At 38.6% G+C, this 18,152-nt stretch overlaps 2 protein-coding genes and 1 non-coding gene across 4 annotated transcripts; all 3 read left to right on the top strand.

Annotated features, from left to right (window-relative positions):
- The first annotated feature begins 2,366 nt into the window (after positions 1–2,366).
- Positions 2,367–2,873, top strand: LOC112794891 (uncharacterized). Its single transcript, XM_025836861.1, has one exon. It carries the CDS (start codon positions 2,367–2,369, stop codon positions 2,871–2,873), a length of 507 nt encoding a protein of 168 aa, XP_025692646.1.
- Positions 2,874–10,699: 7,826 nt separating this feature from the next.
- LOC112798838 (small nucleolar RNA R71) lies at positions 10,700–10,803 on the top strand. Its single transcript, XR_003200435.1, has one exon. It is a non-coding gene; the product is annotated as a small nucleolar RNA R71 (small nucleolar RNA).
- A 40-nt stretch (positions 10,804–10,843) lies between these two features.
- Positions 10,844–16,573, top strand: LOC112796782 (uncharacterized). 2 transcript variants are annotated; one of them, XM_025839399.2, is made up of 15 exons: positions 10,844–11,119; positions 11,198–11,505; positions 12,069–12,189; positions 12,375–12,492; positions 12,654–12,739; positions 12,977–13,048; positions 13,556–13,624; positions 13,713–13,793; positions 13,870–13,989; positions 14,074–14,148; positions 14,277–14,357; positions 14,669–14,742; positions 14,841–14,901; positions 15,032–15,087; positions 15,944–16,573. In XM_025839399.2, the coding sequence occupies exons 1-15, from the start codon at positions 10,997–10,999 to the stop codon at positions 16,023–16,025; spliced, it is 1,527 nt and encodes a 508-aa protein (XP_025695184.1). In that variant the 5' UTR covers positions 10,844–10,996; the 3' UTR covers positions 16,026–16,573. The 2 variants fall into 2 exon arrangements, with proteins under 2 accessions (XP_025695184.1, XP_025695185.1); XM_025839400.2 differs by lacking the exon at positions 13,870–13,989 and having other exon boundaries at positions 10,911–11,119.
- Positions 16,574–18,152: the final 1,579 nt, after the last annotated feature.

The following is an 18,152-nucleotide window of genomic DNA, read 5'->3' as shown; positions in this document are numbered from 1 at the left end:
AGGTTCACCCAGTTATGTATCTGTGGCATTTATGTATCCGGTGGTAATACTGGAAAACAAAGTGCTTAGGGTCACGACCAAGTCTCATAAAGTATCTGTGTTCAAGAATCAACATACTAAACTAGGAGACTCAGTGACACTATCTAAATTCTGAGTTCCTATAGATGCCAATCATTTTGAATTTCAAAGGATAAAGTTAGATGCCAAAACTGTTCAGAAGCAAAAAGCTACTAGCCCCGCTCATCTAATTGGGACTAAGTTTTATTGATATTGTGAGATTCATTGTATATTCTCTTCTTTTTATTCTATTTTGTTTTCAGTTGCTTGGGGACAAGCAACTTTTTAAGTTTGCTGTTGTGATGAGCGGATAATTTATACACTTTTTGGCATTGTTTTTAGGTAGTTTTAGTATGATTTAGTTAGATTTTAGTATATAATTATTAGTTTTTATGCAAAAATCACATTTCTGGACTTTACTACGAGTTTGTGTGTTTTTCTGTGATTTCAGGTATATTCTGGCTGAAAATGAGGGACTTGACCAAAAATCTTATTCAGAGGCTGAAAAAGGACTGTAGATGTTGTTGGATTCTGACTTCCCTGAACTCGAAATAAATTTTCTGGAGCTACAAAAACCAAAATGGTGCGCTTTTAATTGCGTTGGAAAGTAGACATCTTGGGATTGCCAGCAATATATAATAGTCTATACTTTTCCCGAGATTTGATGGCCCAAATTGGCGTCAAATCGCCGGTCAGAGACCCTTTTCTAGCGTTAAACGCCAAAACTGACATAAAAGCTGGAGTTAAACGCCTAAACTGGCACCAGAGCTAGAGTTTAACTCCAAGAAAAGCCTATGCACGTGAAAGCTTCAATGCTCAGCGCAAGCACACACCAAGTGGGCTCCGGAAGTGGATTTCTGCACTATCTACCTTAGTTACTCAATTTCTGTAAACCCTAACTACTAGTTTTAGTATAAATATTACTTTTTCTCATTGTATTAAACATCTTGGTTATTCTGGTTCCCCCTCTGGGGCCAAAACCAATAAACACCATTTTCACTTATGTATTTTCAACGGTGGAGTTTTCACACCTCATATATTAAGGTGTGGAGCTCTGCTGTTCCTCATAAATTAATGCAATTACTTCTGTTTTCTATTCAATTCAAGCTTATTCTTGTTCTAAGATATCCATTCGCACTTCAACATGATGAATGTGATGATCAAGTGACACTCATCACCATTCTCACTTATGAACGCGTGCTTGACAACCACTTCCGTTCTACTTGAAAACAAGCTTGAATGTATATCTCTTGGCCTCCTGGTCCATGACGCATGGTTGCCTCTCCTGACAACAGAGCTTTCCATTCTGTGAGATCAGAGTCTTTGTGGTATAAGCTAAAATTAATTGGCAGCATCCTTGAGATCTGAAAAGTCTAAACCTTGTCTGTGGTATTCCAAGTAGGATCTGGGATGGGATGACTGTGACGAGCTTCAAACTCGCGAGTGCTGGGCGCAGTGACAGTGCACAAAAGGATCATTGGATCTTATTCCAACACGATCGAGAACCGACAGATGATTAGCCCTACGTAACCCGTAGCGGGACCATTTTCACTGAGAGGACGGACGGTAGCCATTGACAACAATGATCCCCCAACATACAACTTGCCATGAAAAGGAGTACGCATGACTGGATGAAAGCAGTAGAAAAGCAGGGATTCAAGAGGAACAAAGCATCTCCATATGCTTATCTGAAATTCCTACCAATGTATTACATAAGTATCTCTATCCTATTTTATGTTTTATCTTTCTTTTAATTATCAAAATCCCATAACCATTTGAATCTGCCTGACTGAGATTTACAAGATGACCATAGCTTGCTTCAAGCTGACAATCTCCGTGGGATCGACCCCTTACTCGCGTAAGGTATTACTTAGACGACCCAGTGCACTTGCTGGTCAGCTAAGCGAAGTTGTGAAGAAAGTGTGTGAGATCACGATTTCGCGTACCAGCAATCATTCCAGAATAAAGATGAAGCTGTTTTGAGCGTGAAGGACTATAGCATCCGTCGAGGTATTGAGTACAGAGTCTTAGAGTCGGATCATTTGAAGTATCATGGGAAATGCAAGGGCAAGGGTTGTAGTTGGTTGATTCGCATATCGCTTCGTGCACGAAAGGACACTTGGAAGGTTAGGAGGTACAACGGTCCGCACACTTGCTTGGCCACCTCCATTTCCAGTGATCACCGGCAGCTTGATTACCACGTTATCTGTGCAAGGATTTATCCGTTGGTTAGGGCAGATGCTGCGGTAACGGTAAAGGTCTTGCAATAAGCAACGGAAACCGATTACGGGTTCAGGCCTAGTTACAGGATGGTTTGGATGGCAAAACAGAAGGCAGTAGCACAAATATACGGAGATTGGGAAGAGTCATATGCCGAGTTGCCACGTTGGATGCTAGGGGTCCAGTCGACCATGGCCGGGACAGTTACAGTGTTGAAGACCTCTCCTGTTAGAGTTGGGGATCAGGTCGATGAGTCTATAGTGTACTTTCATCGTCTTTTTTGGACATTTTCACCCTGCATTGAGGCCTTCCGGCATTGCAAGCCCCTGGTGAGTATTGACAGTACCCACTTGTATGGCAAGTATAGAGGCACGTTGCTGTTTGCGATAGCGCAGTATGGGAACTCAAACATCCTCCCGATAGCCTTCGCCCTTGTGGAGGGAGAAAATGCAGAGTCATGGTCCTTTTTCTTGTCCAACCTACAATCGCATGTGACGCCGCAGAAGGGTATTCTTGTTATCTCCGACAGGCATAATGGCTTTAAGGCTGCCCTTGAGGCCCCCAAAAATGGTTGGCTGCCTCCACGGGATTTTTGAGCGTATGTTGGTGAATGCTGCCTATGCAAAGACTGAAGTAGAGTTTTATTACTGGTTTGACATCATGCGGTCTGAGAATCCAGCCATGTGTGATTGGGCCAATCGGATGGAGTATGACAAGTGGACCCAGCATTAGAATAGCAGGAGATGGTTTGGGCACATGACAACCAACATTAGTGAATGTGTGAATTCTGTGTTAAAGGGAACTCGCAACCTCTCGGTCACTGCATTGGTTAAGTAAACTTACGGGAGGCTTGCTGAGCTATTTGTTGTCCGCGGACAGATGGCGGAGGCACAGCTAGGGACTGGGCATGAATTTTGTCAGGCATTGGTGAAGGCAATAAAGCAAAATATTAGAGACTCTAGGTGCTTCACCAATCGGAGTATACGGTGGCTGAGACGACACCGAGGGGAAACTTCTCATTAGGTAGCTATCGAGTTTCTCTTAAGGACCATACATGCGACTGTGACTACTTTCAGGCACTGCATTACCCATGTTGTCACGCCATTGCATGTTGCGCTCACTCGCATCTGAATTGGGCGTCATATGTTCATGAGGTGTGTCGTATGAGTGAGGTGTTCAACGTGTACAAGCAAGGGTTTGTTCTGCCTATCCCAGAAGGCCTCTAGCCCCCAAATGCTAGTCTGACTGTCATTCCCAATCCTAACATGAGGCGTGCAAGAGATGGATGTCCGAAGGCAACCAGGTTCCACGGTAGCATGGATTAGTCTGTTGAAAACCACCCGAAGCGTTGTGGACTCTGCCGTCAGCCTGGTCATACACGGAGGAACTGTGACCAGTGACGACATACTGCTGCTAGGGATGGTTAGATGTTATTAGGTTTTTGTTGTTGTTGATGTTGTGTGGCTTGTATTAGGAATGCTTAAGTTGTGTAATGTTAGGCGTTGAGTCAATCAATGTCGTTGGTGAGTTCATTGTATTAAGTATGTATGTCTAACTTGTTTTATTTTAGATGTTTAATTGTAACACATTGGTCGACTTATGCAAGAGCTAAATAGTAGTTACAAATGGGTTCATAACCATATATCATAAAACATATGTAACACACGTACATGTCTAATACTATATAACAATAGTCTCATACATAAGAACCTAAACATGCTGCGCAGAACATAATGAAACATAATTCCTACCATATGTAAAATCAACACAATCCTAATCAGAATCCTCGTTGGTGTCACTGTCATCACCATCGAAACCACCAAGCAGGTGAGATCTGGTGCCACATCTAGGAGGACGCCTCAACCTTGTCGGTCGCTGAACATGATCTACTGCGAATGTATATGGCGGAACAGCACTGAATGCTGATAGGGGAGTCCCTCCCAAAGCGAACCATGGGTCATATGGAGATGCTGCAGGCTCATTCAGATCCACCGGCATCTGAGGCTGAACATCCTGACTCGGTGGCTGGTACTCAGCAAACTGGGACTGAACATCCGACATCTGTGCCCTATAATGGGTCGCATCGTCGTCCCTCAGCATGTCTGCTATATCCCTAAAGAACTCTGACTGGCTAACATGATCCACGATGTCCATGCTGACGGGCATGCTAGCAAAATCAGGGAAGCTCTGTGGCCCGACACTCCCGAACATCTGAGAGCTAACCCCAACTTCGTAGGTGGGGTGATCCATCCCTATGTCCAAACCTCCAAGACCCTCACCAACAACGTGCTGAAAACCATCATCCCCATCGGGAGGTCCTCTACCTCGAGCCCGTCCACGACCATCCCTCCCACTATGCCGTCTGGCTCTCTGTCAAGGAACACGATGATCCACAAAGCCTCTATCATCAGCACCACCTTCGTCGTCATCCATAAGGTCGTCAAGCCACCGCCACTATCAATCGGTGGCACGTGTGCGTATACGCCGACGCCGATCCACTCGCCTGTTGTCAGGTCTGTTTGGGACCTACACCTTGGGAGATGCTTGGGACGATCCTCTGTAACGAGCCTCCTCCGACAAGACAATCGGTCTAGGATCATGAAATGCAACATCTGTTAACAGGAATCTATGGGCCACATGGCACAACCAGTCCAAGTACTCCGTTGATGGACCGGAATCAGCTACTCTATCGACCGGGATGACTGAATCTAGCCTGTTGTTCCAATGCTAATGCCATTCCTGATAATATCTGGGGAAGCATCAATCTCCACCCCTTCCATCCTTCGCATGGAGCTAATCTATGTTTAGAGCAAACTGGGAGAGATGCTGAATGGTGCACAAAATTGTGATCTCAATGGCGCCAACAACTTGGTACGCACAATTGTAATCTCAATTCTTTTTCACAACTTCACACAACTAACCAGCAATTGCATTGGGTCGTCCAAGTAATAAACCTTACGTGAGTAAGGGTCGATCCCACGGAGATTGACGGCTTGAAGCAAGCTATAGTCATCTTGTAAATCTCAGTCAGGCGGATTCAAATGGTTATGGAGTTTTGATAATTAAAAGATAAATAAACATAAAATAAAGATAAAGATACTTATGTAATTCATTGGTGGGAATTTCAGATAAGCATATGGAGATGCATTGTTCCTTCTGAATCTCTGCTTTCCTACTGCCTACATCCAATCCTTCATACTCCTTTCTATGGCAAGCTGTATGTTGGGGGATCACCGTTGTCAATGGCTACCGTCCGTCCTCTCAGTGAAAATGGTCCAAATGCACTGTCACCGCATGGCTAATCATCTATCGATTCTCACTCATGTTGGAATAGGATCCAGTGATCCTTTTGCGTCTGTCACTACACCCAACATTCGCGAGTTTGAAGCTCGTCACAATCATCCCATCCCAGATCCTACTCGGAATACCACAGACAAGGTTTATACTTTTCAGATCTCAAGAATGCTGCCAATTGATTCTAGCTTATACCACGAAGACTCTGATCGTGAACTAGAAGGCTACGAGATATGCATTCAAGCTTGTTTGCAGGTAGAACAGAAGTGTTTGTCAGGCACGCGTTCATAGGTTGAGAATAATTATGAGCGTCATAAAATCATCACATTCATCATGTTCTTGTGTGCAAATGGATATCGTAGAACAAGAATAAGCATGAATTGAATAGAAAACAGTAGTAATTGCATTAATACTCGAGGAACAGCATAGCTCCACACCTTAATCTATGGTGTGTAGAAACTCCACCGTTGAAAATACATAAGTGATGATGGTCCAGGCATGGCCGTGAGGCCAGCCCGCAATGTCTAGGGACTAAAAATGATCCCAGCATCCAAGATGTCTAATACAATAGTAAAAAGTTCTATTTATACTAAACTAGTTACTAGGGTTACAGAAACAAGTAAATGATGCAGAAATCCACTTCCTGGCCCACTTGGTGTGTGTAGAGACTTTTCTTGGAGTTAAACACCAGTTTGCAGCTTGTTTTGGGCATTTAACTCTAGCTTGTAACCTGTTTCTGGCATTTAACGCCAGAATAGGGCAGGGAGTTGGCATTTGAACGCCAGTTTGCATCATCAAAACTCGAGTAAAGTATGGACTATTATATATTGCTGGAAAGCCCTGGATGTCTACTTTCTAACGGAATTGAGAGTGCGCCATTTGGGTTTCTTTAGGTCCAAAAATTTCATTTCGAGTGCAGGGAGGTCAGAATCCAATAGCATCAGCAGTCATTTTTCAGCCTCTGAATCAAATTTTTGCTCATGTCTCTCAATTTCAGCCAGAAAATACTTGAAATCACAGAAAAACACACAAACTCATAGTAAAGTCCAAAAATGTGAATTTTGCTTAAAAACTAATAAAAATATACTAAAAAGTAGCAAGATCCCACTAAAAACTATCTAAAAATAATACAAAAAGCGTATAAATTATCCGCACATCACATCATCAAACTTAAATTGTTGCTTGTCTCCAAGCAACTGAAAACAAAATAGAATAAAAAGAAGAGAATATACAATGAACCTCACAATATCAATGAAACTTAGTCCCAATTAGATGAGCGGGGCTAGTAGCTTTTTGCTTTTGAACGGTTTTGGCATCTCACTTTATCCTTTGAAATTCATAATGATTGGCATCTATAGGAACTCAGAATTTTAGATAGTGTTATTGATTCTCCTAGTTTATTATGTTGATTCTTGAACACAGCTACTTTATCAGTCTTGGTCGTGGCCCTAAGCAATTTGTTTTCCAGTATTACCACCGGATACATAAATGCCACAGACACATAACTGGGTGAACCTTTTCAGATTGTGACTCAGCTTTGCTAAAGTCCCCAGTTAGAGGTGTCCAGAGTTCTTAAGCACACTCTTTTTACTTTGGATCACGACTTTAACCACTCAGTCTCAAGCTTTTCACTTGGACCTTCATGACACAAGCACATGATTAGGGACAGCTTGATTTAGCCACTTAGGCCTGGATTTTATTTCCTTGGGCCCTCCTATCCATTAATGCTCAAAGCCTTGGGTCCTTTTTACCCTTGCCTTTTGGTTTAAAGGGCTATTGGATTTTTCTGCTTGCTTTTTCTTTTTCTTTCTTTCTTTTTTTTGGCCATTTTTTTCTCTCTCTTTTTTTTTGCTACTTTTTTTCACTACTTTTTCTTGCTTCAAGAATCAATTTCATGATTTTTCAGATTATCAATAAAATTTCTCTTTGTTCATCATTCTTTTAAGAGCCAACAATTTTAACATTCATAAACTTCACTATAAAAAAATGCATTGTTTAAGCATTCATTCAAAAAATAAAAAGTATTGCCACCACATCAAAATAATTAAACTAATTTCAAGATAAAAACATGGATAACACATAAAGCAAAAAATTCAAAAAACAGAAAAATAAGAACAAGGAAATTAAAGAACGGGTCCACCTTAGTGATGGCGGCTAGTTCTTCCTCTTGAAGATCCAATGGAATGCCTGAGCTCCTCTATGTCTCTTCCTTGCCTTTGTTGCTCCTCCCTCATAGCTTTTTGGTCCTTTCTAATTTCATGGAGGATAATGGAGTGCTTTTGGTGCTCCATCCTTAGTGCTTTTGGTGCTCCTATCCTTAGTTGCTCCCAATAGTTGTGTGGAGAAAAATGGTATCTCAGGATTTTCTTGATGAGGGAATTCCTCATGCTCTTGTTGAGGTCCATGAGTGGGCTCTCTTGTTTGCTCCATCATTTTTCTAGTGATGGGCTTTTGAGATGAATCTCTCCATCTCCCATGAGTCGAAGTTGGAAGCAATTGCCTTTTCTTTCCTCTTTCTAGAGGTTTCTCTGGCCTTAGGTGCCATAAATGGTTATGGAAAAAGAAAGCAACGCTTTTTTCCACACCAAACTTAAAAGGTTTGCTCATCCTTGATCAAAAGAAGAAAGAAAGAAGGGGAAGAAGAAGAGAATGGAGGAGATGGAGGGTGGTATGTGGTTCAGCTAAGGGGCTAGGAGAGTGTTTGTGATGTGTGAAAATGAAGAAGTGAAGAGGGGTATTTATAGGGAAAGAGAGGGAGAGTGGCCGAATGGAATTGGGTGGGTTTGAGAGGGAAAAGTGTTTGAATTTGAAAGTGAGGTAGGTGGGGTTTTTGGGGAAGAGATATGGAGGTGATTGGTGAAGATAATATAGGGAAGAGGATAGGATTTGATTGGTGAGTGGTGTTTTGGGTGGAGTGTTATAGAGATATGTGAGGGGGAGAGAGAGGTGGGGATCCTGTAGGGTCCACAGATCTTGAGGGGTCAAGGATTTCTCATCCCTGCTCTATTTAGGCGTGCAAAACGCCCTTATTGTGCAATCCTGGTGTTTAACGCCAGACTGCTGCTTGTTTCTGGCGTTAAACGCCAGCTTTTATACCTTTCCTGGCGTTTAACGCTAAGCTGTTGCTTGTTTCTGGCGTTAAACGCCAGCTTTGTGCCCTTTTTGGCGTTAAACGCCCAGAATGGTGCCAGACTGGGCGTTTAACGCCCATTCTGCTACTCTTACTGGCGTTTAAACGCCAGTAAGTTCCTCCTCCAGGGTGTGCTGCGTTTAATGCTATTTTTGAATTTGCTTTGATTTTTTTTGCAGTTGTTTTTGTGACTCCACATGATCATCAACCTAAAGAAAACATGAAATAACATAGATAAATAAAAATTAGGTTGCCTCCCAACAAGTGCTTCTTTAATGTCAATAACTTGACAATGGGCTTTCATGGAGCCTCATAGATAATCAGAGCATGGTTGGGGCCTCTCAACACCAATCTTAGAGTTTGGTTGTGGCCTCTCAATACCAAACTAAGAGTTTAGTTGTGGCCTCCCAACACCAAACTTAGAGTTTGAATGTGGGGGCTTTGTTTGACTCTGTATTGAGAGAAGCTTTTCATGCTTCCTCTCCATGTGTACAGAAGGAGAACCTTGAGTTTTGAATACATGGTAGTCCTCATTCAATTGAAGGACCAACTCTCCTCTACCAACATCAATCACAGCTTTTGCTATGGCTAGGAAAGGTCTGCCAAGGATGATGGATTCATCCTCATCCTTCCCAGTGTCTAGGATTATGAAATCAGTAGGGATGTAAAGGCCTTCAACCTTTACTAGCACGTCCTTTACTAGTCCATAAGCCTTTTTCATGGATTTGTCTGCCATCTCTAGTGAGATTCTTACAGCTTGAACCTCAAAGATTCTCAGTTTCTTCATTACAGAGAGTGACATGAGGTTTATGCCTGACCCCATGTCATACAAAGCCTTCTCAAAGGTCATGGTGCCTATGGTACAAGGTATTAAGAACCTTCTGGGATCCTCTTTCTTTTGAGGTAATGTCTGCCTAATCAAGTTATTCAGTTCATTGGTGAGCAAGGGGGGTTCATCCTCCCAAGTCTCATTACCAAATAACTTGGCATTTAGCTTCATGATTGTTCCAAGGTACTTAGCAACTTGCTCTTTAGTAATATCTTAATCCTCTTCAGAGGAGGAATACTCATCCGAGCTCATGAATGGCAGAAGTAGGTTCAATGGAATCTCTATGGTCTCTAGATGAGCCTTAGATTCCTTAGGTTCCTCAATTGAGAACTCCTTTTTGTCTAGAGGACGTCCCATGAGGTCTTCCGCACTGGGATTCACGTCCTCCTCCTCCTCTCTAGGTTCGGCCACACCAAGTAAGGTTATGGCCTTGCACTCTCTTTTTGGATTCTCTTCTATATTGCTTGGGAGAGTACTAGGAGGAGTTTCAGTGATTCTTTTACTCAGCTGGCCCACTTGTGCCTCCAAATTTCTAATGGAGGACCTTGTTTCATTCATGAAACTTAGTGTGGCCTTAGATAGATCAGAGACTATATTTGCTAAGATAGAGGGGCTCTGCTCAGTATTCTCTGTCTGTTGCTGAGAGGATGATGGAAAAGACTTGCTATTGCTAAACCTGTTTTTTCCACCATTATTAAAGCCTTGCTAAGGCTTTTGTTGATCCTTTCATGAGAAATTTGGATGATTTCTTCGTAAGGGATTATAGGTGTTTCCATAGGCTTCACCCATGTAATTCACCTCTGCCATTGCAGGGTTCTCAAGATCATAAGCTTCTTCTTCAGAAGATGCTTCTTTAGTACTGTTGGATGCATTTTGCAAACTATTCAGACTCTGAGAAATCATATTGATTTGTTGAGTCAACATTTCGTTCTGGGCCAATATGGTATTCAGAGCATCAATTTCAAGAACTCCTTTCCTTTGAGGCGTCCCATTACTCACATGATTCCTTTCACATGAACTGGTTATTTACAACCATTTCAATGAGTTCCTGAGCTTTTGCAGGCGTTTTCTTTAAGTGAATAGATTCACCTGCAGAATGGTCTAATGACATCTTAGACAATTCAGACAGACCATCATAGAACATATCTAGGATGGTCCATTTTGAAAGCATGTCAGAATGACGCTTTTTGGTGAGTTGCTTGTATCTCTCCCAAGCTTCATAGAGGGATTCACCTTCTTTCTGCCTAAAGGTTTGAACATCCACTCTAAACTTACTCAACTTTTAAGGAGAAATGAACTTGGCTAAGAAAGCCGTGACCGGCTTTTGAAATGTTTCTTTCTACATGTCTTAATAAAATTGTTGAAAATGGTTAGTAGCTCAGAAATAATAAACCGAAGTCCCAAAAAAAAAAAAGAAATAATAAACCGTTTTCTTCTATGCTAGAGAGAAAGATTTGGACTTAACGATGGAGCAGGAGGAAGAAAAAGTTTCGAATGCCTTCATTCCCTCGTCGTTGTCGTCCTTCGATTTGGAACAAGTGCTCCACGCTCTACCTTCCAACGCCCTCAACCACTTGTTCTCCCTCGGCGTGAGTTATTCTTCTTCTCCTTCTTAGTTATGCTCTATTTACTCATTTCAAACGCTTCTCATACACACACATATACAGGTATGTGTCCGCTGCGTCCTTCGTCTCTTTGGTATCAAAGGCCCAATCTGTGCCTCAGTTGATAACGGTTCCGAAAACCCTCTAGACTCAACCACTTCCAACGAAGCTAAACTCTGCAACATTTGCTTAGGGATTCTGCAGTTCAGGTTTTACGATGACAGAGAGAAAAGAGTGTTGCAGAAGGATACTGCTTATGACGTGGCACTCCTCATTGCTGACATGGTTAAGCAAGAGAGATACCAGTTCGATACCTTCTCACTTGAAGTTTCCATTCCTCCTCTTATCCTTCAAAACGAAACCTCTGTTTGGTGAGAATTTTTTTTTCTTTTTGTGTTGATATGGCGTTCTTTGTTTTTGGCAGTTATTTACATTAGTTCGCATTCAGGGTTGCTATATTGAAATTGCACTATCTCATGTTTATTTTGAAGTTTTGAACAATTGTTTGGCAAATGAAACCTCTATTTGGTAAGATTTATTTATTTATTTTTTGTAATTTATAAGGACATTCTTCAAATTCGGTATTTATTTGCAGGATTTTGTATTCATGATTGTAACATTGAACAATCTCATGTTTATTTTGAACATTTATTTGGGCATTTCTCTATTGTAAAATCAGCTGCGTGCCTTTGTAGTTAGGTCACAACTCACAAGATTCTTTTAACTGTTTACCCTACTCTGCTTCCAATAGTTACATTGAGGAACAACAGTCTATTCACTCTGATATTACTACCTTACATTTGTGTTTTCCGATGTTCATGATCACTGTATTAGTAATCCTTTTTGGTGCCACTCTTTTTTTGGTTAGAGTAAACTTCTTGATTCCACTTTTTCTAGCACTGATTAGAATGTCTCTCTTGTTAAATTCTTGTAGGTCATATATGCAAAAGAAATATGGATCTGAACCTTGGTTTCAAGAAAAGCTACACACTGGATGTATCTCTATAAAGGATGCTTTGAAGTTTTCTCTAATAAATCCTCTTGAAAATCTATTGGTGAGAACATTTTCTGGCCATATCTGTTTCATAGACATTAGTTGCAGGCTTTGATTATGCATCTTTTACACCAATATCTTTATAGTTTCCCCTTCTAATCATCTGTAACACAATAGATGATGCTTTATCTCACAGTTGATGTGTATTTCACATATTCTTTATGGAAATCATGTCTTGCCTTGTAGGGTTGTAAATCAAGTTTGTGCCCTTTCCGGATTCGTTTAACATACACTCACACCAAAGCATTGGAAGGTGTTGCCAAATGTTCTGAAAATGATGGGAGTTGCAAGAGAAGAAAAACAGGCATGTCTTTGTTGTTTCCTTCTAATTCATTTTCTACACCAAGTCTATATATATAAGATATATCAAGAATGTCTGTAGGTTTGATAGGCATAGGCACTTCCGATGATTTCACTTTCACAGCTTCTTCCATTGACCATTTGATTTGAATTTTGGTTTGATAGGTGAATCCGATTTGATTGGACAGAGGCCTCTTAGCAGTACAGTAGAAATTGAATCCTTTGACAGCTCCAAGTTATTTCTGAAAAGTGTAATTCTTCTTTCTTTTTTTCTTTATGAATAGATGACTAAAGAATTTAAATTCCTTTTTTTGATAATGTTTTCATTTTTTTGGAATGTTTTATATCTAATTCATCTGTATCATAAATCCTTGATGATTTGTATGATAGGCCCACAAAGGTCTAACGCAGTCAGTTTCTGCATATTTTTTCTGCTTAGTTTGTATATGATTCTGTTGGCTAATTTGGTTTCCTTTCTTGCTATTTAGGCAAGTGAACCTTGCCATTTTAGTTACAATTGCTCCAGGACACCATTCTATTTTGGTGGGAGATACCTGAAGGTAATGAATTTGGAAAACTATGCTTCACTATTTTTTTTTTTAATTTTCTTGGGATGTCTTATTTTCTTTCGCTGCCTTGTATCATTCTTTCCGCTGTCATAATGATACTCTTATCCAAAAAGTGGGGGAAAATGCATGAAAGAATATCCCTTTTGGTGTTAGCAAGGATGTGTCTATCTGATTTTGTTCTAACTTCTGAAATATGATAAGCCTCACATTTCTTTAAGATTTCAACTAAAAGTTGCTAATTGCTATATAGTTTAACATTATCAGATGTGCATGTTTCCCTTTGGTACTTGATGTGAATTGCAGGTTTGCTTACAGTACTTTGAAATCTATAAGCTAAAATAAATTGAAAATTGTGAATGTCTGATAGGACAATATATCCTCCATTTTCCTTTATTTTGTCTAGATATGAGTGTATATATCTATAATTTGCAAAGTGATGATTGACTTATTTAAGCTTAGCTGATGCCACCTTTAATAATTCTGTTAATTTTGTGGTAGTATTCACGGAATGTGAGTCAAACACGCTGGATCATTGATGATGAAAGAATGGGGGAAGCATCAGTTGAGGTATTGTCTACATCGGCAAGTTATCACAGTATCCATTTGTTTATTTTGATTTTGGAAGCTGGCTATAACGTGTGTTTTATCGTTATAGGAAATAATTGGTACAAAGGTCCTTCAAGCATGCCGTGGTGATAACTATAAGTTTCATGCTGCTGGAAGAGAGGATATTGATGTAGTGAAGATTTCCATTATCTTTTTCTAATGTTTATTTGTCACTGAACCGATCTGATATAGAATTATTCTTCTAGGTCCGAATGTTGGGTCCTGGTAGGCCATTTATTCTTGAGGTGCAAAACACACGGCTTGTCCCAACTGAACAGTGTGCAAACAACATAGAGAAAATGATTAATGAAGTGGAAAATAAATTGGTAATGTAGTTGATTTTGGCAACTTATATGTGGTATTCATTTATTTTGTCATGAGTAAATTTAAAGTATTGTATGATCATGTAGGTGAGGGTGAAAAATCTGAAACTTGTTGGCAGTGATGGCTGGAACCTTATGCGAGAAGGTGAAGCAGAGAAGCAGGTCTTACATTTTCCTTCTTAGTTGGATAGTTTCATTTCATAGTTCATAATTTACAACTGTGCTCCATCCTCATTTTTTATCTCGGCCTTCCATAGTTTACTCAATCGTATGTTCTTAAAATTTTGTAGAAGCAATATGCTGCTTTAGTGTGGACTTCTCGTCCTCTGAAGGATGAAGATTTTCAACAAGTATCTTCACTAAAAGATTTGGTATGTAAGAAAAGATCTACATAAATGGTGTTCAAAGATGTGCTATTATGCAACATGTATTGGTTGCAATGACAATACCTGTGAAATGCTCATATTGATATGCCATTGCTTATTCAAGGAAGGATTTAATGCTATATAAGCTAAAATAAAATGCAGTTTTAATAAAAAGAACCCCAGTTGCCATCACTAGTCAATTTGATACTGTTTTCCTTAATCACATAAGTCAATCTTACCTGGAATTCTGTATTTTTTTAATTTTCCTAAGAAAGATTAATCCATAACTTTGAAACTGCAAAATATTGTTTGTTCAGAAAGTTGTGCAGAGGACCCCAATAAGGGTGCTTCATCGTCGCAGTCCTCTAGAGCGTGAAAAGATTATTCATTGGTATCGCCTGCTTATAGTTCTTAAATTTACAATTGTTTGACATGTTCACCTTCTAGGATCCTTGCTAGAATCTGACATTTTGTTCTTGAAATCTTTAGGATGAAAATCGAGACAGTAGCTGGAAGTTCCCAATATTTTCTTTTGCATCTATGTACTCAGGTATTGTTTTATTTATGTTCTCTCTTACAGTACAAATTTCTCAATCACTTAGTTAATTTTATATTAGAATAAGTTATGGGTTTAACATAATCAACCTCACAAGAATAAGAGATGGAACATGATTGTGCAGGCTGGGACCTACATCAAGGAATTTGTTCATGGCGATCTTGGACGCACCCATCCCAGGTATGACAAAAACCTTCTTCACCTTGTGTAGTGTATGGTGGCAAAAGTGTGGGACAGAGACATACAAATTTAGTAGTGGTAAATTATTTTACGTGGACATGATTACCATGGCTGAACCACTGCCAGTGGTGCCAGCCATCTGGAAGGCACCACAGGGTAAAGGTTTTATGTCCCTAAGGCTGTGTTCGAGAACAAGACAGGATACAGAGACACAAAAATCGGTGTTTTTGTATTTTATTTGGTGATAAACTAAAAATATAAGAAAGAATAAATTATGAAAATTCAATTTACTGTCTTTTTTTCTGCAAAAAGAATTTAGGAAGAAAAATATAACAATAAAAAATGTAATTATGAAAAAAAAAAAATAAAAAATAAGTTGTGTTCTTTACTAATGTTTTTATGTCTTTCTTGTAAAGGATACAAAGTACAAAATAAGTTGTTCCTTACTGATGTTTTTGTGTCTTTCCATCTCTCTTTTGCCAAATTTGATTTTGTATCTCCATATTCCTATCTTAGTGTTTTGTACTTGTAAACAAATGCAGCCTAAGTTGCAAGGTGTGTCTACAGTGTCCACTTATTGGAGCTACTGAAAATACACAAATTGTGTACTAGGAAACAAAATCTTAGTGTCTGTCCTTGTCTCTGCATCCTAACACAACCTTGTCTCCCCTGTCTCGATACAGTGATGGGAAATGGTAAAATAAGTCCCCTGCATTCATGTTTGTATTTGAAAGACAACTGAAAATCCTAAACCCTAATACTCGCTAATACCCAAATGACTAATCACTCTAATTATCATATTATATGTTGATATCAATCTTTGCATTTGCTTTATTGGGAATTTGTTGTTTTGCAGCATCGGATCTATCTTGGGTTGTAGAGCTGAAATTTTGCAACTTGATGTCACAGACATCAAAATGGAATGCTTCCTAACATAGTATGTTATGTGATATTCTAACTGATCTTGGGAATGAATATTGCTTTGATGGAAGACACTATTCAATCCCAACATGTTTTTGAAAAAAGAATCTGGTAAATAGTACTAAAAGATGGTTCCTAATCAAGGCTGCATGTCTTTTCATATACCTTTCGGTCCCTTAGGAGTTGTTTTTAAGTTAGATTTTGGAGGGGAAGAGAAGACTTCTAATGTAAACTTTACGCTAGAAATGATCCAAAACCCTGTTGTTTTCTCCTAACCCTTAATTCACAAACCATTCCTCGTAGGTTTTTAACAGTTAACCCTAGTTGAGAATCAAGTTTACAATCTAAACAGAAAAGACAAGACCATCACCCATTTGGGATTTGTCTTGCTGGTGAGCAATTCATCTCTCCATCGACTTTGCTTTTTGTAAATTCAGTCAGTCATAAACAGTTTAATGCTTTCATTTCATCCTTGTATTTCATGATTTTTACATTGATTCCAATATTTATTGTGTTTCAAATGGGGTTCCTGTTAAATCAAAATTGAGTGTGGTGGTTAAACAAATATTCATTCTCTCTCTCTCTCTCTCTCTCTCTCTCTCTCTCTCTCTCTCTCTCTCTCTCTCTATTTACAATTTTCACAAAATGAACCCGAAAAACTATTTTTTGACAAAATAACAGTCCAAAGAATATTCCTTTTAACAAACTGAACCAAATTTAGTCAACGGATAATTTATACAATCAATAATTAACTTATTTATAAAATACTAATTTAACTTTTATCATCTCTATTTTCATCATTTTCTCTCATTTACAGCATCCATTTCGTCTTCTCTATCTCTCTCTCCCTTTCTCAAATTGGAATCACAATTTTATTAGGTTTCTCCACATTATCTCCTTTTTCTTCTACTATAGTTGATTACTTGTTAGGGTTGCTAGTGGTAATGATGATGATGTTATGGCTAGTTTTAGTAGTGGTGGTTGTTGATGATGAGATTGTTGGCCGTGTTGGTGTTGGAGATGGAGACAAAAATGATGGGGATAGGGGGTTAAACTAGTAACTTTATAAAGAAGTTAACAGCTTACTGTATAAATTGACTATTGAATAAACATTCAATTCATTTTGTCAAATAAAATATATCTATCGACGTCATTTTGTCAGAAACATTTTTTGCGGCTTATCTTGTTATAATTGTAATTTTTCGGTGTTCAAAATGAATACATGATAAAGATAAAAGGTAATACTTTTGGAAGCTGTTCACGTGTTCCGTTGTACGAACACGGAACATTTTGTTCCTCAATTTTAAGCCTTTAAGATATAATTTAAAAAATACGGAACACGGAACATTTTGTTCCTCAATTTTAAAGCCTTTAAGATATAATTTTGAAAAATGTAAACAGTCTAGATTCAAAAAAAATAACTTCTGTAGACAGTATATAAAAGAAGCCCACCTTAGTCATGCAACCAGTCTATCATTTTGGCCGTTTGTGAAAATTGGAGTTCCTTGTTTACCCAAATTAGTTGGAAGTTAGCTAGATTTGTGTTGGAGTTTACTAAAAGTAGCCTATAAGTTAGCTTAACTGGTATAAATTAGGTCATCTAGTTAGATTTATTTTTTATTTCAGTCTCTCTCTAACATTTGTTTTTATTTAGTTTATTACTTTATTGTATATTTTTATGTTATTATTTTTAATAGGTGTAAATTAAATTATAAAAACTATTTTATTTTACTCATTTTATTATTTATCTTTTTAATATAAAATTATATTTTTACTTGTTTACTTTCTTCTTTTATAATTTCTTGCTTCTCACTTTTTTTTCATAACTCTTTTTTCTTCTCATATTATAATGTTAGTTTCTTTTTTTTCTTTTTAATTTGATACATACTTGCGGTGCAGGTATAAACAAATATAAATATTATTATTTGTCGGTTATATTTCATCTTTTCTTTTTATTTGTTTCTTTCAACCATTTAATTTACATGTTTACACAAATATGTATCTATATATAAATATAAAATTGTAATATAATTGTTGATAGTCTCATAACTACTCTTTTGAACTGAAAATGCATAGTTTCTTAATTCTTGATGAATTGAACAAAAAAATTGTCGATAATTTTTGTTGTCATTGGTTAAGGTTTT

The sequence above is a fragment of the Arachis hypogaea genome, chromosome 4 (genome assembly GCF_003086295.3).
Source record: "Arachis hypogaea cultivar Tifrunner chromosome 4, arahy.Tifrunner.gnm2.J5K5, whole genome shotgun sequence".
Lineage (NCBI taxonomy): Eukaryota > Viridiplantae > Streptophyta > Magnoliopsida > Fabales > Fabaceae > Arachis > Arachis hypogaea.
This window is presented reverse-complemented; position numbering and strand designations above follow the sequence as displayed.

Bases quoted from the DNA above. Each gene is read 5' to 3' on its own strand.
- LOC112796782 (XM_025839399.2), top strand. From the start codon at position 10,997: ATGGAGCAGGAGGAAGAAAAAGTTTCGAATGCCTTCATTCCCTCGTCG. The intron at 11,120-11,197 runs GTGAGTTATTCT...ACACATATACAG, and splicing joins ACCACTTGTTCTCCCTCGGC to GTATGTGTCCGCTGCGTCCT. The intron at 14,743-14,840 runs GTATCGCCTGCT...TGAAATCTTTAG, and splicing joins CGTGAAAAGATTATTCATTG to GATGAAAATCGAGACAGTAG.
- LOC112794891 (XM_025836861.1), top strand. From the start codon at position 2,367: ATGGTTTGGATGGCAAAACAGAAGGCAGTAGCACAAATATACGGAGAT.